The 20196-nt window shown below is 41.1% G+C and overlaps 1 protein-coding gene across 1 annotated transcript in view; it reads right to left on the bottom strand.

Moving 5' to 3' along the window:
* ANKFN1 (ankyrin repeat and fibronectin type III domain containing 1) overlaps positions 1-20196 on the bottom strand; it is a 482658-nt gene that overhangs the window by 22496 nt on the left and 439966 nt on the right. The window contains exons 17-19 of the mRNA XM_081109618.1: positions 15006-15172; positions 12232-12382; positions 8533-8701 (exon numbers count right to left, since the gene is read on the bottom strand). Coding sequence (XP_080965744.1) covers positions 8533-8701; positions 12232-12382; positions 15006-15172 — 487 coding nt within the window. The remainder of the gene's footprint in view (positions 1-8532; positions 8702-12231; positions 12383-15005; positions 15173-20196) is intronic.

Genomic DNA, 20196 nt, shown 5'->3' with positions numbered 1-20196 from the left:
TTAGTAAATAACCAACTATTGAGCTCTTCCCAAATGATTTACTTTTCCCAGCTTAATGGCCATAAAGCTCTCTCTTGACTTCAGGATCAAATCTAAACATCTAATTGCCATAAGGAAAGTTCCTTTCGATCTAGGATTTGAATTTATCTTCAATCTTTCATTTTGCACCACTCTCCATCTTCCACTTCCACTCACATTGACCCAAGCTGAACTTATGTAAGTCCTTTTGTACTTATATGCTTTTAAACATGCCTTTTCCTTGTCCTCAAATACCCTACTTTAAGTACCTTCGGGTCAGCTTTTCATCTGATACTTGAATGTCTTCTCAGTGAAATCTTCACTGACACCTCTTCCCCTCCAAACACAATTAGTTTCTTTCTCTTTTGTGCTCCTAGGGCACTAGTTTCCAAATGTATCAGGACACTTACCCTGCTTTATTGTAATTATGTGTTTACTTGACTGCCTTGGTATTAAATTGCTTTGAGGGCAAGAACCATGCCTCCTATTAATTTTTATTTCCTCAAAACCTGGAACATTATAGCTTCTCAATTAATGATTATTGACTGAACAATAACAAAAAATGTACTGATCTGAAGAGGGCAGACCTTTCCTCTTTCACTCTGTTCTCTTTTCTCACTGTGCTCTTGATTTTCCTGTTTTTAAAGATGTATTCCAGGAGTCACCATTATTTTGTAGCTTACTCTTGACACTTGTAGCTCCCTGAATGTCTCTTTATGCCTTTCAAGGAGGGATTACATCTTGTTAGTACTTGACAGATACCCTCTCATTGGCTGCAGAGTGAAGAAAGTGAGGTGTCTCACAGGCTGCCTTTTCAAACCAAGTTGTTAAAAAAAAACCTCTTTTCCCTTCTTTCTAAAATGTGACTTGGAAGATAGGGTGAGGGACTGAAGAATTACTTTTTTTTTAAAAAAATATATTTTATTGATTTTTTACAGAGAGGAAGGGAGAAAGATAGAGAGTTAGAAACATCGATGAGAGAGAAACATCGATCAGCTGCCTCCTGCACATCCCCCTACTGGGGAAGTGCCCGCAACCCAGGTACATGCCCCTGACCGGAATCGAACCCGGGACCTCTCAGTCCGCAGGCCAACGCTCTATCCACTGAGCCAAACCGGTTTCGGCTGAAGAATTACTTTAAAAGAAGCACTATCAGTTTCATCTAAATTCTAAAACACTAGGGTGTCCACAATTTTCTCTTGTGTCTCCTTGTGGTAGGAGTCTTGGATCAATGGGTGGTCTCAGAGTGCCCACACCACCCGTGCCACTCACCACAGTGACCTATGAGGACATTTCAACTACAACGCTGCACTTTCCTGCTCTAGTGGTTTTTATCCAGAGCCTTTAATGTTACTTTAACAAATATTACTTTAACATAGTCTTTTGTGGTTTAGCAATGATACATTTGGTAGCCATCACTGAGGAGGGGAAGATAGACTGGAAGCTTCTAATTCTTTTCTAATGTGAATCACATGCATTTTACAGACAAAATGGTATAAGGGTAAATAATGCATTATCTGGGCCACATTACTAATTTGTTAGTAATTTACAAAGTAAGACTCATTTTCTGTGGTGTTGTCTTTGTCTTTTCTCGATATAAGATAGTGACAGACTATAAAATGCAGTTGGCACCAATACTGGAAGCCAGATTGGAGTATAGTAGAGTGGAAAGTACTCAAGCTTAGGTATCAGACAGAACTGGGTCTGAATCATTGTTCTGCCACTCACTACCTGCATGATCATGGGCAGGTGACTTCTGGGAGCCTCCGTTTTCTCATCTCTAAGTCAGGGATAATAATGCCTCCCTAGGATTAAATATATATATAGTGCCCAGCACAACATGTGGCACACATAAGATACGAAATAAATGTTTATTCACACCCCTATCCCATCCTTCCAGGAAGAATGAGACATTGAGTAGTCAGAGTATTAGAACAGGATTGAGATGAGAATATTCCCCCTAAAGATCTCTAACTCAGTAAAGTTCTAATCAGTCTGGGTCATACAGCCTAGTTTGGAGGCTAAGGAATCAGCAAGATTACCTCCTGGGGTCACTTTTAGTTCCATGATTCTTTGCCAAGATGTCAGAAAGAACTTGGGCACAAAATGACCCTGTAACGATTCCTGGTAGTAAATGAGTTGACAGTTGAAATTCAGGAATGGTATCCTAAATCATGAAAAATGGGCATCAGGAATGAGGGTTGAGGCTGTGCCATTTCTTGTAAGCCTGTGGCCTGGATTCCATTAGGCTCAATGCCTGGATATCCCACAGGCACCTCAAAACTCATCATTTGTCAAACTGAACTCATCATCTTTCCCTTCCCCCAAACCTGTTCCTCCCCTCATAATTCCTATTTTGGTAGATGGCAACATTATCCATCTCAGCACCCTATTCAGACTCTCTGGCTCCTCCATCTTGCTCTTCAACCACATTAAATCAATCACAAAGTCCTATTGATTTTAACTCCTAAAATCCTTTTGCCTCTGCTTTCCCTTCTACACCCCTATTGGTGGCAACCTTGGTGTGGGTTCTTATCATTGTCCACATGGACAACTCCACTCTCTTAACTGTCTCATTGCCTCTAGTCTCAGCTCTTTGTGTGTGTGTGTTTTGGTTCTCTTGCAATCCATCCTTCACAGAACTGCTAAAAACCAATAAAATCATATTATTCCTTTTGTTAAATCTTTTAATGACTTCCCATTGCCTATTGGATAAAGTCTAACATCTTTAGGATGGCATAAGTAGCTCTTGGTGATTTGGACCTTTTAAATTTTTAGTTTCATCTCCTGTCACTCTTCAGATGCCTTAAGCATCTGTCACAATGAGCTACTGAAAATATACTTATTTGGGCTCCATTTTCCCAGGTCTCCAAGCCTTTGTGCATGCTGTTCCTTCTGCTTTAAGTGACTTTCTTTTTCTGCTCTGCCTTTTATTTCATTTTCTGGATATTTGTTTATCTTTCAAGGCCTAGTTCATATGTTACCTCTCTAAGAAAAGGATTAGGTGTCTTTCCTCTGAAATTCAACAGCCTATCTGTTACAACAGTGCTTTCGTTGTATTGGGACTGTTGGTATAGATGTCTGTAGCCTCTACTGGACTCTAGGCTTCTGATAGGCAGATTGTGTCCTACTAATGTCCTTACGTCCAGCCCTGGCATAGGACTTGGCATAGTGGAAACGCAGTAAATATTTATTGAATGAAGGAAGTAGCCAAGCACTGAAGTACAAAATACATACCAGGCTTCAAATTAAAATAAAGAAATCCCCCAGTTTTTTAATCTTGTTGGTCCAATCAGTATGAATCATAGACCCAAGGAAATCAATAAAAATTAGCTTTCCTCATCATAGGGCTGCTGTCAATGTTGACTGCTCACAGGGTCAAGGGAGGGCAACCTCCTTAGTGCAGGCAAGGCTAATTCTCAAGAGGCCACATCCCTGGACAGAGTTTCTAAGGGCTCATGATACTCCTTTTCCTTTTGTTTCTGGAACAGTATAAATAGTGACCTTTGTCAGCCCCCAGCACATGCTTTATTACTGCAGAGGAGTGCTATCCTGCTTTTATCCAAAGGATGGGGGAGTGTCAGCCCTCAGGCTGTGGAGGGGGAGTAGATCTGAACTGTGTACTTGGTTGCCTCAGCTCAGCCCTGCTCACAGAGATCTCACAACATCCTATGTAACAGTCTCTTTCCCCCACAATTAACTGTGGAGAAACACCTTATGGGTCTGCCCTAGCCTAGTCTTTACTCCAGGACGCAGAGGGCTAAGCTCTTTATTGTTTTGTCCTTGCTAGATCTATTTAGTGCAGAGGGCTAAGCTCTTTATTGTTTTGTCCTTGCTAGATCTATTTAGTGCTGGAATAGGCCCAGATGCAGTTTTCCATAGCTGGTTAGCAAGTTATTTATGATTCACTAAGGCCACTGGCAGAAACATGGTCAGTCTGCCAAATCTCAAATACTTCCATCGGAGCAGGGATGGCTTACACTAGTCAAACTGAGATATAGTGTAATGCTTTATTCTGTTATAATTTACATATGCCCATAATTTTCACCTTTTCAGGCTTTGTTTGAATTTCCCATGTTGTCAATACAGTTTTCTGAGTTCTGGTTGAATTTCCAACAACCTTCTCTTTCTCAGAAATGCTTAGTGTGTGTGTTGACCTTTTACTTTGGACCTATCTAGGGAAGAAAGGAGTTCCTACTTCTAAGAAACAAGTAAAAATTGCTTAGCATTTTTTTTTAGAAGGGCTTAGGCCCACTATAGCAAGTTCTTAGCAGTTGCTATAGAAGATGATATTAATGCTTAGTGGGCTATGGTAATCTATCTCTGGGGAAGCTCTGATTACTTGGGGATAAGATTCTTACTAAGGCCCAGCAATATTTTAAAAATTGTTGCTGGTGGTGCTGAAGTACAGTAAACATTGTACTAGGGTGCATTAATTTCCTGCGACTGCCAACATTTCTTCCTGATCCCTAGAAAAGACTAATAGAATAGTGTATGCCAATGGAACCAAGCCCGACCAAGTGGTCTTTCCTGGAAGCTTACATGGTGCTCATTAATCAGCTGGATCACCAATGATATGATAATAAATGAGGACCAGGAGGGCAAGAAGGCACGTTTTACTATAGGAAGAAACATATTAAAGTTAGGAACTATTGAGACTCAGGCTTTGATTGGGGACCTGGTTTTCATAGGTGAAAAATAGTATTTGATGGTCTTTCGTTGCTTTTACTATTAAGTAAGGCAGGTCAAAGAGATAAGAACTGTTGGATTCTGTTACTATGCTAACCACATCCCTAGTTCTGTAAATTCCTAAAATGTCTTTCCCTCTGTGTTCTAGGCAGCACTACTTCAAGTGTGGTGCATGGACTGGCAGCATCAGTGTCAGCTGAGAGCTTGTTAGAAATGCACATTGTCCCGTCCCTTTCCCAGACCTTCCGACTCAGCATCTCTGGAGTGGGCCTCCAGGAATCTGTTTTATTAGCAGGCTCTCCAAGTGATTCTCATGCACATTAAAGTTTGAAAAGCATTGTTCTAGAGTATCATATCCTAAAGTATGTTTTCTGTGGGTTTTTAGTAAGTGCCATGCCCAAAATAGTCCCAGTCATTGTCAAATGAATTTGGAAAATGCAGAGTTAAACAAAGTTAAGCTTTTTAATTTTATTTTTGTGTGTGTGGGGGGTGGACTACCAGATTTTGCAGAGCTTTTTAATATGTTACTCTACTGTTCACAATTCTCCATTGGGTTCTCAGCACACATAAAGTGAAATCTAAAATTCTCATCATGGACTGTGATGTACTGCATGGTCTGGCCCCTATTGACTCTAATCTCATTTTCTATCTCTGTTGCTTTTGCTCACTACACTCGACCTACAATGCTCTCCCAGCCAGACACACTCTTACTTTAAGGCCTTTGCACTTGCTGTTCTCATTGCATGAAAATCTCAGATGTTCAAATGTATCTTTTGCAAAGAGGCCTTCCCAGGTCATCCTGTACAAAATTGTATCTCCTGTCACTTCACTCCAGTCCCGCACCCTGATTTATTTTTCTCTATAGCCCTCCCTACTGTCTGACATTTACAATATTATTTTTTTATTGATTGATTTACTATTTGTCTACTTCACTAGAAGGTAAACTCCTTGAAGAGTTTGTTCATTGCTGATTCTTCACTACCTAGAATAGTGCTTGGCACATAGCAAGTTACTTAAGTATTTATTAATGAACAAATGAATGGAGAGAGTGAATCATAGCATAGAGAGAAACAATAGTGAGACAAAATGTGGCTGCCCTACAGCAGTGCATGCGCCTCCCAGAAAGCAGAATAGAGAGGAAAACTTCCAGGGCTTGGTCATCCAGTGTCTTGGGAGTCAGATACCATTGTGATTGATACCAAATCATTGATTGTTCCCACCAAAGCCATTGAGGCATGGGGAAATGAATTTCATGTATTTTTCCCCTGTAATTATGGAACAATAATGATCATTCCACACAGAATGGACTCCTGGTTATCTCTCTAATGAAGTATTTTTCTTAGTTCATTTCCCTGTTAATTATTCATTATCTATCCCTGGGAAATCATTCACTTTCATGGCTTCAGATGTTATCAATAGATATTGGTTAATTTCTGTGGTTAGTACCCAACTTCCTCTCCTGTGTTGCTACTGCCAACTGGACATGTCCATTCAGATATTGAGCTGAAAACATCACTTTTTTTCTTCTCTGACTTCCATACTTCCTGTAATGGCAGCAATAATCTTGCAGTCTTTGAGGCTAAAACCATGAGGATACTCTAGAAGTCTCTAGAGTTCACCTTTTCTCATTCAAATAGTTGCCCAATCTTCCTGATTACTCCTAGTGTTATATCCTATATAATAAAAGACTAATATTGCAAATTGACCGAATGGCAGAACAACTGGTTGCTATGATGTGCATTGACCACCAGGGGATAGACACTCAATACAGGAGCTGCCCTTCCTGGTGGTCAGTGCACTCCCACAGTGGGGGTGCCACTCAACCAGAAGCTGGGCTCACAGCTGGCGAGTGCAGCAGCCATAGTGGGAGCTTCTCCTGCCTCCGTGGCAGTTGGACATCCCCTGAGGGCTCCCAGATTATGAGAGGGCACAGGCCGGGCTGAGGGACCCCCCTAAATGCACACATTTTGTGCACCGGGCCTCGTGTGTGTGTGTGTGTGTGTGTGTGTATGTATATGTATGTGTATATATATGGTTTTGTTTCTACCCTAACACTGGACTATTATAGTAATGACTGAACTATTTCCCCTCAACCCTGCTTTCAGTCTATCTTAAACAGTTTCTTTAGCCTGACTCTTAAGATACTGGCCTGTATGGCCATAATATCCATATAGCTTTATGTCCATGATTTCCTCACATCTCTTTTCTGATCTAGCCAAACTAGACCACTTGATCTTTTCCTGACTGTTTCTGAGTTCTTATATTCTCATGTATTTGCTCATTCTGCTCCACCTAATAAGAAAGCTTTTTCTTATTATCCATGTTTATTGACATCCTGTCCATTCTTTAACACCCACATCAAATATCCTCTCCAAGAAAGTTTTCTGATATATTCTTTGAGAAAATGTGCATTCTTTTCTTATTTTAATATCATTTAATGCTAGTGATTTTGGCACATTTTACCTCATTCAATAATAATTTGTATTCTTATTTTATTCCTGCCACCGTATTAAAAGCCCAGTGAGGGCAGAGCTTTTGTCTTACTAATCTCTGCATCTCCACATTAGGCCCCAGTATATATACTCAGTAACTTCTATTGAAATACCTTGATCCAAATTATATTTCATAACAGCAATACAGTTATATCATGGTCTGATGTTCTTTGGGTGGGGAATTTATTAAATAGTTATATTTACATCCAGGTCTCTCGGGAGTGACATAGCCAATCATTTGACACAGAAAGGTACAGAAAGGTTAAGTGATTGTCTCTGCCATACCTCAGATGACCCAGGACTCTCAAGCCCCAGTTTGCAAGTCTGATTTAGGCTTCTCTTAAAAACTTTTCCTCTTCTGGAAAAATAACAATTGCTTTCATCAGCTTTTGAGCCTTTGAACTACTTGGATCAAGGGAAATTGAGAGGCTTAATCCACTCATCCTCAAAGGATAAATTCAGATTCAGATGCCCAAGTCTCAGAACGAGGCATCGGGCAATTGCCTGGTCTGCTTCTAAATCTGGTGGCTGGGGAGCAATCCAAAAAGAGTCTGCCTCCATTCTACCCACTAGTCACTCACTCTTCCATAAATCTTACAATTTGAACCCACAAAACTCTTGCTAATTGCCTCTTATTGGCCTGTTACAAGATGCAGCATAGGGAAGAGACAAAGCCTCCCTATTCACATTCTCAGTGGGCAGCAGGGGTCTCTGCAAAAATAAGGAAACTGGGGCCCAAGCTGTTCATTTCTGAAAGTCAGGACAAGATCTTCCAGTATTCAGAATCTCACATAATTACAATATTGCCTCCTGGGAGACCCTGTCAGTTTATCAAATGGTCTATTAGAATTTTAGAGTGTATTTAATATTAGAGTCTATTTAATAAATCAGCACTATTTAAAGTTATAGACTTTTTTCTTCAAAGTGATAGACACTCTACATTTTAATTTCAGTATTTTTTCCCAGTTGGAGGGAGGGAGGGAGAAAGGGAAGGAGAGAGAGAGAAGTGCTTTTCATGAAAACATCAGTTCTTGTATTTATGTTTTAAGAAAGCAAAGGGGAGGCAAGAACTGCAGCCTGATAACTGAACTTTCTGTTTAGAATTCCCTCCTCTCCATTGGGCCTTAGCTGGGTTTCAATAATTATTGCTCAGGCACATAGTCTTGGAGCTTTGCTTTCTCTCAGACTTGTACACAGTTCTAGGAAGGGTTGTTGCCAAAGCCATCATGTGATTTATTGACCCTCCACTGGGACAAGGGGGAACAGATATAACTTTGTGATTTTATTATAAGGAGGTTGGGTTAATATTTCTAGGTGAAACAAGCTACTATACCAAGTTCAAACATCTGAAGAGGGAGGTTAAGAAATCCTGAGTGTGGGGTGTAAGGATTATTCTGTCCTGGGGCTGTACAGACGTCGTCTGAGGCAGGGAGCAGGAGAAGAAAGGACACATTGTGACCCATTTCCAACACCTCCTGTGTGTAGAGGCGGAAGTTCCTTGCCTGCAGAGGGACACGCGCGGAGGAAAAATAGGAGAGTTACAACATGGCACTTACATAAACAACACCAAACTGGCATAAAACATCTAACAAAATTACACGACTTCAAGCTTGGAATTTTTATACAACATAAATATTAGGGTTCAGCCCATTTAATAATGCTATATAAAATCAAGATTTAAGGCAGTAATGTTCCACATAAACTCTGAAAACAACATTTATGCTTCTTATAAAAGTAGAAAATGATTGCATTCTGTGGGCTTTTCAAAATGATGAATATAATTACATGAAGCAACAAAAATGGATTGAATTAAAAATCCACTAGTTTCAATTTAAGTTGGTTAAGGGGGAAAAATGTAGTTTCTGGCCAAGGACTGAGGAAATTTTACAAGAATAAAAAAAAAAATTGTTGTATGCACTCTTAGGCAGTTAAGCAGCCTTCTCCCAACATGTATATGTAGCCCAACAGTCACCAATGAAATATGAGCTGCTTCAAACCTGCTAAGCCTAAGAAACCCTTTAATAGTATCGACTGTCACAAGTAGACCTGGTAGTTTTTTTTCTCCACCAGAGTACATGGCCACCCCTAGAATATTCTTTTGCTCCCGTAGAGTCTTTATGGCATCTTGTGCAATTTATTCTTTGCCAGTGTAGGCTGTTAGGACTAGCCTTGCAGTATTAACTTAGAATCGGAATAATAACCCAATGTAAGAACACTCTTGGAGTTTGTACTCTATACTCGCCTCTATGGGTCAGAGGCCAATACATGGTTGTCTCTCTGTTATTTAAAAAGAGACAGTTACTGCTGTAATAGTCTTTCTGATTACAGGGTAAACTTTGTTCATTGTGTGTGTGTGTGTGTGTGTGTGTGTGTGTGTGTGTTTTGGGTGAGAGTAGAAGGTGAAGGTAGGCCAAAAAGTCCTATCTAATAAAGCGGTAATATGCAAATTGACCATCACTTCAACACGTAAGATGGCTGCCCCCATGTGGTCAAAGATGGCCACCCCCATGTGGACACAAGATGGCCACCACAAGATGGCTGTCAGGGGAGGGCAGTTGTGGGCAATCAGGCCAGCAGGGGAGGGCAGTTGGGAGGGACCAAGCCTGAAAGGGGGGGCAGTTTGGGGGGACCAGGCCTACAGGGGAGGGCAGTTGGGGGGGATCAGGCTTGCAGGGGAGGGCATTTGGGGGGGACCAGGCCTGCAGGGGAGGGCAGTTGGGGGGGACCAGGCCTGCAGGGGAGGGCAGTTGGGGGGAACCAGGCCTGCAGGGGAGGGCAGTTGGGGGTAACCAGGCCTGCAGGGGAGGGCTGTTAGGGGTGACCAGGCCGGCAAGGGAGGGCAGTTAGGGGTGATCGGGCCAGCAGGGGAGGGCAGTTGAGAGCGACCAGGCCTGCAGGGGAGGGCAGTTGGGAGGACACTTAGGGGTGACCAGGCTGGCAAGGAGGGAAGTTAGGGCGACCAGGCCTGCAGAGGAGGATAGGGGCGACCAATCCTGCAGGGGAGGGCAGTTAGGGGTGACCAGGCCAGCAGGAGAGGACAGTTAGGGGCAATTGGACAGTTAGGGGACCAGTTAGGCATCGATCAGGCTGGCAGGGGAGTGGTTAGGGGGTGATCAAGCTGGTAGGCAGAAGCGGTTAGGGGATCAGGCCTAAAAGGGCAGTCGGACATCCCTCTAGGGGTCCCAGATTGGAGAGGGTGCAAGGTGGGCTGAGGGACAACCCCTCCTCCCTCCCCCCATGCACGAATTTCGTGCACCAGGCCTCTAGTAAATAAATAAAAGAATAATTCAATGCTATATCATGTTAATTTATTGGACAGAGCTAATTAAACTTTTACTGTTCTCTTCTATGCCAACAGCTTTTATTGAAATTGCTTGTTAGCAGAGGTTAGAATTAAAGACAATAATTTTGACAGTAAATTCTCTGTGGAAAGTTAACAGCATAACCTTGGCCATTGCTATAAATTGTACTACCACGTGTCTTCTTAGATACATCATTTGTACATCTAACTATAGATTTATTTATGTATTTCTTTCCCTTGCTTTATGCTATCCTGAAGTTGAGACTTGATGCCCTTCAAGGTGGGCTAGCCAATGATTTTTCCTTGCTTGACCAGACCCTGTAAAATGAGGTCTACGAACCTTGGAAGAAATCAACATGGAGAAGCTAGAGTAAAGGGGTAGAAGTATAGTCTGTGTCTACTTGTAGGCATCAAATTCAAAGAGCTAATATGTGCAAAGTGGTGTTAAAACCAATGAAAAATGAAATACATACATATATATATATGTATATATGTGTGTGTGTGTGTGTGTGTGTGTGTGTGTGTGTATATATATATATCCTAATATATAAAAACCCTGGTTCATCATGACCAAGCTCGACCAACCGGAAGCCAGTCCTGCAGTCAGTGCTGGGTTGCCGTGGTGACCCAGCACTGACTGCTGAGGTGGCTGCAAATCAGGCCCAGAGAGAGGCTTGAAGAGAGAAGCAGGGTCTGATCCGTAGCCTGTGTGGCAGCTATTGATCAGCACTTGCCTCTCTCTTTCTCTCCCTGCCAGGCCAGCAGCCGCACCTCCATTTCTCTCCAGGCCTCCACCCGGGCTGCTGATCAGCCCTGCCTTTCTGATCAGGCCATGTTGATAGGCCCAGAGATGCTGACTGGCATAGAAACCGATCAATCAGAAGCAAATTGGGTGAAGCGTGAGGAACCAATGGCTGTCTAGGAGGCGGAGCTTTGATGCTGACTGACATAGAAACTGACCAATCAGAACCAAATCTGGGTCCACTGTGAGGAGCCAATGGCTGCCTAGGAGGTGGATTTTTTGACGCTGACTGGCATAGAAACCAACCAATCAGAATGAAATCTGGGTGAACTGTGAGGAGCCAATGGCTGCCTAGGAGGAGGAAGTTTTGATGCTGACTGGCATAGAAACCGACCAATCAGAACCAAATTGGCCGGCAGAGGAGGGGAGTTGGGGGTGACCAGGCCTGCAGGGGAGGGCAGTCAGGGGTGATCAGGCCAGCAAGGGAGGGCAGTTAGGGGTGGCCAGGCTGGCAGGGGAGGGCAGTTGGGGGCGATCGGGCCAGCAGGGGAATAGTTAGGCATCGATCAGTTGGCAGGGGAGTGGTTAGGGGGTGGTCAGGCTGGCAGGCAGAAGCAGTTAGGGGCAATCAGGCAGGCAGGCAGAAGCAGTTAGGGGCAATCAGGCAGGTGAGCGGTTGGGAGCCAGCAGTCCTCGATTGTGAGAGGGATGTCCGACTGCCAATTTAGGCTCGATTCCACAGGGGTCCCAGATTGGAGAGGGTTCAGGCTGGGCTGAGGGACATCCTCCCCCCCCCCCCCCCCCCGCCCCTGTGCACAAATTTCGTGCACTGGGCCGAGAGAGAGAGAGAGAGAGAGAGAGAGAGAGAGAGAGAGAGAGTGTGTGTGTGTGTGTGTGTGTGTGTGTGTATAAAACCTCCTCTTGTGTTTTATGCCACAGTGCAGTTTCCATTTGCCACAAAAAGAAGATAGAATGGTAAAGACTAGTACCTGGTGTAGAGGTATATTGATCTGCTTAAGGAGAGCTTTCACTGCCATCTGGAGCTCGTAGAAGAACAATTGCATAGGGCAGTCAGAAGTATGATCCACACTTTCCATAGATTCAGAGCCAGAAATCTTTTGGACCCATTCCCACTCCTCTCTGTATGTTGAGTCAAGTTAAAATTAGAAATATAACAAAAGTTCAGAACACAGCTCAGAACATTTTTAGTGTGTATGTCCAGAACCTGGGTAACCAATTTTTGGTGGTTAAAACTCAATGCAATTTATGCTATTTGAACTTTTAGACACCCAAATGGAGTTTAAAATGAGCTTTTTCTAATTTCAGCTTAGTTCACCTACCAAACCACGTCTACCTCAGGACAGCAGGTCTAATTTGTATCAGTTTTTAATTTTTGAGATTGGAGCTTTTAGATATTTTGTCTTTATTTTCCTTCCCCTGAAAATCCTATGTAAATTCTAAGACCTGCATTTTGCCACAGGGCCATTTGCAGGTTAATTCAGCAATTAAGTAACCACAGGACTCTGGTCCAACTCAGGCAACAAACCATGTGGCACATTTCAAACCTGGCCTGTGGTAATCGTGGGGACTATTTTGGTTTCTTTCCCCTTCCCAAAAGCTGGAGGAGAATCACAAACAGGAACACCAGACAATTCTAATAAAAGGAACCAGGGGACACACATCACTGCTTCCATCCCCCTTTCAAACAGTCATATGTGTCTTTATTCTGCATGCTCTAGAATCCTTCCTAATGAACTTTCCCAAATGTCATGCAGAAGGGAAGAGAAAGAATGGTGGTGGGAGGAAAGCACATCTGGTTTATTCCCCAAAGGCTCCTCTTCAAAAGGAGCTTGAAAAGATCAAGGTAAATGCCTCTTGGGTAACATTGTTTCCACAGGTATTTTAGTACAAGTCTCTAAACATATTCAGTTGGCTGGGTTTCTTCTTCTAACTCTTCAGGGAACAGTAATATGCTCTCAGGAGCAGGCTAGAGAGGAAAGGAAAGCCCTCCTCTCTGGGGATGGAAAGCGAGGAGGTGCTAACATATGTTCCCACTCTCATGAAACCCTCTGAGGGCTCTCCCCAATGGATTATACCAGCCTGGGCTCCAATCTGTGGGTCAGAAAATGAAATTGATTGTGACATAAGCTTTTCATCAGAAAACACTCTCTTTCAACCAACTACCCTCTTAGAAAAGTTTCTGTTCTTAAGATATCTGTTTCCTTTCAATTCCCACACTGGAAAAGACTATGGAAAATTTACCCTTTGTCCCAATAAAAGAAAAAAACTCAAAATTAAATCCCACTTCAGTCTGGGCATACTGTTGGCTTCATAAATAACTGAAATCTCTGAGAACCTGTGTGGGAACTGTTTCTTTCTCTCATAGCTGATATTGAAAACTAACTGAGGGGGTCTGACTAGCACAAGTATACACAAAACCTGAAGGAGAACATTGCTAAAATATCACCTGTAATCAAATTAGAAAATAAATTACTGTTAGGAATACCATAAAATATCTAACCGTTAATCAGCTTAATTGCTAAGGACGAGGGAGATGGAACTGGCAGAGTGAAGGATACTGGAATCTCCCATAAAAACGAAACTTGGAGTTTTGGCAAGGGGAAAGTAGATGGTATAACCACTAAAAGATAGAGTCTAAACCTTTAAGACACAGATCTAGAAAATGGATGAGAGTATTTGTTGCTGAGTCAACCTACAAATGAATGTTATAACCTCTTGGGAAAGGCTGAGATCACTAATGCTGATTGTAGAAGTGACCACCAGATGGCAGACTTAAAGTCTCGGTGTAGTTGATAAGTGAAAGAGAATATGGCAGCTACTGAGTTCTTTGAAGAGACCATCATCATCATCTTCATTGTATCAAGTAGTATTTAATAAACATTGTGAGACAGTAGAGTTAATCAGCTTGCCAAAACTTTAAACGACCACATTAGAGTCACCTTTGGTAAATAAATCCATAGGTATAACTAGAGTTTGGGTATCTAACTTGTACTCTGAAGTCTGAAAATCTCTGGAGAGTTCTTTTTCTTATTTGTTCGTTCCTTTCCCTTTAAACAATTTTTTTTTTCATGTTAAGCACAATTCAGTAGACTTTCAGAGACCTGCTAGAGGGCTAGTTGTAAAGCTGAGCCAGATTACCAAGATTGGGCAACCTTCCCACAACGAACAGGGCAGTTCACCCTGATGCCAAACCATAGAGGAGTTTCCAGAAGCTCAGGCCTTGTTACATCTTTTCTGCCCTAGAGAATCATAAAGAGTATAGAAAACTTACAAAGTCCCCAGGCTAGAGGGTTAGGGGTGGGGAGAATGATGGTGGAGGGGCAGCCCTTTATGATTAAGGGGAAATCAGTGGTTTACTAGAACCCATTTCCATAGTCATATTAAAAAAATAATGACTTATTAGGGTGTGAAGAAAAGATATTGAAAATAGCAATGTTGAAAGTAAAGGACTCCTACACATTAACCAGTTGTGCACCAGTGGCTGTACCATGAATAATATAGAGAGAAAAGTGAAAGGATAGTGCCCCCTTAGATGGGCTCACTTCTTTCACCCACACCACCAGCCCTCCTATCCTGATGTTAATATGCAGCTTGGTGTCTGCCCCCGTGTGCTGGCTCCTGAGGATATCTCACTATAGAAACAGTACTGGGAAGTTCAACACTTCATTTTCCTTCTGACACATCACACCATCTCTCAAGCCATTGTTTCACCAGGAGGAAAATCCAACGCCTCATAACTTACTTGGAAATGTTATGGTTTTCACGGATCTTAACATGGCAGAGAATGTTGGGCAACTTTTGAGAAACAAGAACTTTGATCTGGTCCACAGAGCTACACAGCTTTAGATAACCCAGATATAATCCAGGAGAGAGACGTTGATGACTCCTTTTGTGATAGGAGAGAATATCCTGTAAGGTGAAAAAAACAAGCAGAAACAAAAAACTCCTTGAAAGGCGATCTCAAAACCTTTTTCTTTCTTAGGTGCAACATGTCATGAATTAAAGGTGCTGGAGCTAAGAAATTAGGCGAAACACCTCAGATAACACCATGAAGGTTGGGGACAGACCATCTTACCTTCAGGAGACTTGTCCTCCAAGTCAGGTAACCAGTTATTAATATATTCTACATGCTTATTTTCCTCAGATTTCTGAACAGGGGGAGGTGTGTCGGCTGTGATTAGCTATGGACAGATGGTAGTGGAGGCAGGTACTAAAGAAAACTAGAATTTATAATCTCTGTCCTTGGAGGGCTTATTGTCTAGCTGGGGAAACAGAAATTTACAAGTGTAAATGCTGATAAAGCTGTACAGGAAGCCTCATTATTTCAGGATAATTGGTATTAGGAAAAGTCTATTTTAAATGACACCACTTAAAATAGGATAAAAATTTTATAGTAGTAGTAGAAAAGATTTAATTGATTCTTTATCTTGAGAAATGAAACAATGTAACACAATAGATTTATTTATCTTATTAAAATTTAAATTGTAGTTATATGTATTGACTAATTCTGAAAATGAAGAGAGAATCAAGTATTGGTTCTTTTTTTGTCATAACTTTTTTTAGACTAAATTGTATGATATGCTGTTTGAAATTGTATGAAATGCTGTTTCTTACATTTGACTTTCACAATGAAGAGGATAGTTTTTTCAAGAGTTTGTGAAAGTTTCATATTTTTTCCCCCTGGCATTTAAAAAATATTTGATATTTATGTCATTCTCTTATAAAATACTTGTTCCTTTTATGTTCTTCAGTTGTTAACTGGTCTATTGCTGAATTGTAACTGGCTTTGCATGTGATTGGTTAGTTTTCCACATCATCTTCATCAGCTTCACAAAATTCTGTACTTTTACAAAATTTAAAATTTACCTTATAATAGATTTGCATTGTATTGTCACAACACAATATTCCACAGGCAGCAGAGACTAAATGAAGTTGTTGGTATAACAGGAAGTGCCAGCCTGTTATATAGCACAGAGGGACGTTTGAGTCAAGTCTTGTTTTATATGTTGTAAGTTCTCTAGTGAACTATTTAGGGTGTGACTTTAGCTTCCCTATATTACTGCAATAACTCAGATAACGAATAATTGGAAATACAGATTCCCCCTCCCCCATTTCAGTAGGTATGACTTTTTAAACATTTGGGCAGCATGGGAGTTAAACAGTGTTAACAGTGATGAGTCATGTAACTGATTATGAAGATTCCTATAGGCCAGAGTTTAGTCTGATTTTCAAAGTGAGTAAAAAAAGAGGGAATCATCGCTACCACTAAATGTAGGGAAGGTGAAAAGGAAAAGGAAAACAAACATTATACTTGCACAAAATTTTATATGGAACAGAGAGGTATTGAAGTCTCTCTTGGCCACTAAGAAGGAGTAATCTCTCCTCTGTAGAATTAACGATTTGCAACACCTAATACATGCTATTGTGTATTGTCTCCTTTGTTCCATCCTCTACCAAACATACTGAATTCCAGGCTCTACAGGAAACATTGGGGTTTCAGGTAACTTGCTATGAGCACTACTTTTGAAGAGGTCAAGAAGATGAGTAAACAAATTATCACTATATACTGAAATCAATTTTATAATAGAGATAGTGTTGGCATACAGATGAAGGAGTACTTAGCTTATATTTTTCTTCTTTTATGCTCTTTTTTTGAACTAGACTATGAAATTAATGGTGTTGCTGTGTTTTTTATTGCTTTGTTTCCTTGGTACCCAATGCTAATTCTATATGTAATAGATACTCAACATGTGGAAATCAGGACAGTTTCCTAAAACAGAACAGAGAATAGCAGAAGAGGAACAAAATAAGAATGGCCACAGCTGGGGTCATAAATGGTCACATAACTAGCGAATACAGAAAAGGAAAAAGCTAAGTAATTTTTAAGATATTTGATGAAAAAGACTAGAAAGAAATTTGATTTCATGATCAAGAAGGAAGGCATTCTTATTAATATTAGGAGTTCCATACAGCTTGACTTTTTAATGTCTTTTATCCTGTCTCAGAACAGATCACAGGTGAGTAGTTGACTAGAGGAGCTTCAGTCAAGGTGAAATTTTAAGAAATGAATAGGTAATCAAAGAGAGAAATGGTTAATGAGAGGAGGAAGATGGAAGTGTTCAGATGGACAGAATTTGATGATATGCACCCTAGGGGAGTACTTGCTGAACAAGCAGATGTGGCCACAAACTCACAGGTCAATATTTTTGAGAAGTGATGGACAACTAGAAAGTCCCTCAAGACTAGAAAAGGGCAAATATGCCTATCTTTGAAACAGGAAGGGGAGAAGCACAGGATGACCCTAGTAATTAAAGACTGCCAACTTATTGATCTTTGGGAGAAATGAAAAAGAACCATCTAACAATCAATTTGCAGCTAGTCAGAAAATCCTGAGACACTGGATCAGGGAGAAGTCTCCAGTGGAATCTGTTTCACTAGATAATCTGTGAAAAGAAGAGTCTTTACTGTATTACTTTAATAAGCTAAATATCTGAGGTGAAGATTTGTGAATGATAGAAATGGTGTGGGAATAGTAGACATTTTGAGTGATGGACCAATAAAGACTGGCCCTGAGGGCCACTCTTCCCAGCTTTTTTATTGACATTCCAGATAAAGAAATAAAAAATGTGTATCAAATTTGTGGGTCCCAAGTTTAGTGTGGTTTGGATTTTCTGGAAAATAGTAATAAAGCTCTGAATGACCCTGTGCATTGGAAAAATAAGCTTATCATAATTAGGGTTTAAACTTAATAAGAAAATGTGCTTGTAGAGACCCAAACCCCAGTACAAGTATAGGATGGGTATGAGTATAAGAGAAAAAAGATGTGGGGGTCAGACTGACCACAGATAGAATGTGAGCTGGGAACATACTGTGGTTATGTAAAAGCCAACACCATTCTGGGATGGAGTAATTTACTCTTTCATTCAATTTTTTTTAGAAGACTGTTACTGAGCATCTACTATGTGTGTTCCTGTCTTTACATTGTCATTTTATCCTTCATTAGAATGTTTTGGGCCTAAGAAATGCAGAGGAAGAGAAAGAAGCTATCCCATTCACATAATGTGAGGTACACTAGAAAGACCCCCTAAACCAAATCAAATGCCTTTGGGTTTACACATTGCTTCATTTGACCACTAAACCACATTTCTAGCCTCTACTTCCACTACAGCCCTTTTTCATCTCTTATCTCCAGCCAAGATGGATCCCTTTTTCATTCCCCGTGCATGCCCTAATCTCTTTTTTGATTTTTTTTCTTGTTGGTTCACGAATTCACTCATTCTACCAACTTGTATTGAGCACTTACTACATATAAGGCATTGTGCTAGGGCAGTGGTCGACAAACTGCGGCTCAGCAAACCGCGACTCGCGAGCCACATGCGACTCTTTGGCCCCTTGAATATGGCTCTTCCACAAAATACCGACTTCTGTGCATGGGACACGAAGTTTCAATCGCACTGTATGTGTGCACCCACACGTGGTATTTTGTGGAAGAGCCACACTCAAGCCACACTCAAGGGGCCAAAGAGCCGCATGTGGCTCGCAAGCCGTGGTTTGCTGACCACAGTTAGGGTATTAATGACATCAAGATGAATAAGACATGATCCTTTCATGGAACTCACATTTCAGTATGTGAGAACTAAATGTAAGCAAGTTTTTCTAACCCAGTGTGATAAGGGCCATAAGAAAAATGTGTAAGAGTCCTTGTGGACCCAAGGGAGGGTGAAGATTGACTTTTCTAGCTCCTGCCTCATTTCTTTTACCATGCTCTGTATTTAATTCTATTTATCTCCTTCCTTTCTCCCTCCTACCTTTCCTCTCCTCTACCTTTTTCATTCCCCCTCTCCCTCTATCTTTCCCTCCCCCATCTCTTTCTCTCTTTTTTTTTCCACCTGGTGAACTTAACTTACCCTTCATGGCTCAGCCAACTGTCACCTCTTCTACAACGCCTTCCCTGATATTTCCAGGTAGAATTAATAGCTGCTTTGTCTGTGTTTCCATAGTACGCTGTTTGTGCTGCTATCAGGCTCTGGTTTAATTCTGCCTTGTATTACCTTGATTTGTTTACAGGTCTGTCTGTCTCCCCTGACTGAACTCCTTGAGACCAGGGACCTTGACTTATTCATTTGTTTTTTCTATAGCACCTAGAAGAGTTCCTGGCACCTACTTGGTGCTGAAAAAATGTTTATTAAATATGAAGTGAGAGGCCAAGAGGGAGTGGGGTCTGGGGCAGGGCCTCTGGGACAGAATATGCTGTGCTGGTGCAGTAACTACGAAGAGTTATATGTCCAACTGCTCTTCATTGATCAGATAGCCTAAGAACTTGTTAGAAGAATGATATATAGTTACTTTTCCAGTAACCACAAGGTTTTTGTTTAGTTGGATAGGGGATGGAAGCAGAATTGTCCAGGGATAGCAGAACTCATAAAATGGTGGCTTGTGGTCTTTGTGGGCCAGCCCATGATCATTGTACTACAAAGAATTTAAATTTTCTGGATTATTTTTTTAACTTTTAAAAATAAAGAGATTTTATTGAAAACTCGGAACTTTCAGCTTTTCTTTAAAAATTGGAAAACATTTCAGCATTGGGACTACTTTCCTCCACTGCAATTAGCTGAGGCTGAATAAGGCTGTTCTTTAAATGATCTCAAGAATACTATAATCTCTGTTACTTCTATACTATTTTTTTCATTGAGATATAATTCACATACCATAAAATTCAACATTCTAATGTGTGAAATTCAGTGGTATTACTATATTCACAAGTTTGTGCAGCTATCACCACTATATAATTTTAGACCATTTTCATCACTTAAAAAATACACAACAACTTTGCTGTCATTACAATCCTGTCCCTGGAACCGCAGATACACTTTTATGAGTTTGTCTATTCTGGACATCTTATATAAATGGAATCATGCAGTATGTGGCATTTC

This window comes from Myotis nattereri (genome assembly GCF_964212035.1).
Source record: "Myotis nattereri genome assembly, chromosome: 16".
NCBI classification, from domain to species: domain Eukaryota; kingdom Metazoa; phylum Chordata; class Mammalia; order Chiroptera; family Vespertilionidae; genus Myotis; species Myotis nattereri.
Note: the sequence above shows the minus strand (reverse complement) of the source record. Positions and strands in the feature narration are given on the sequence as shown.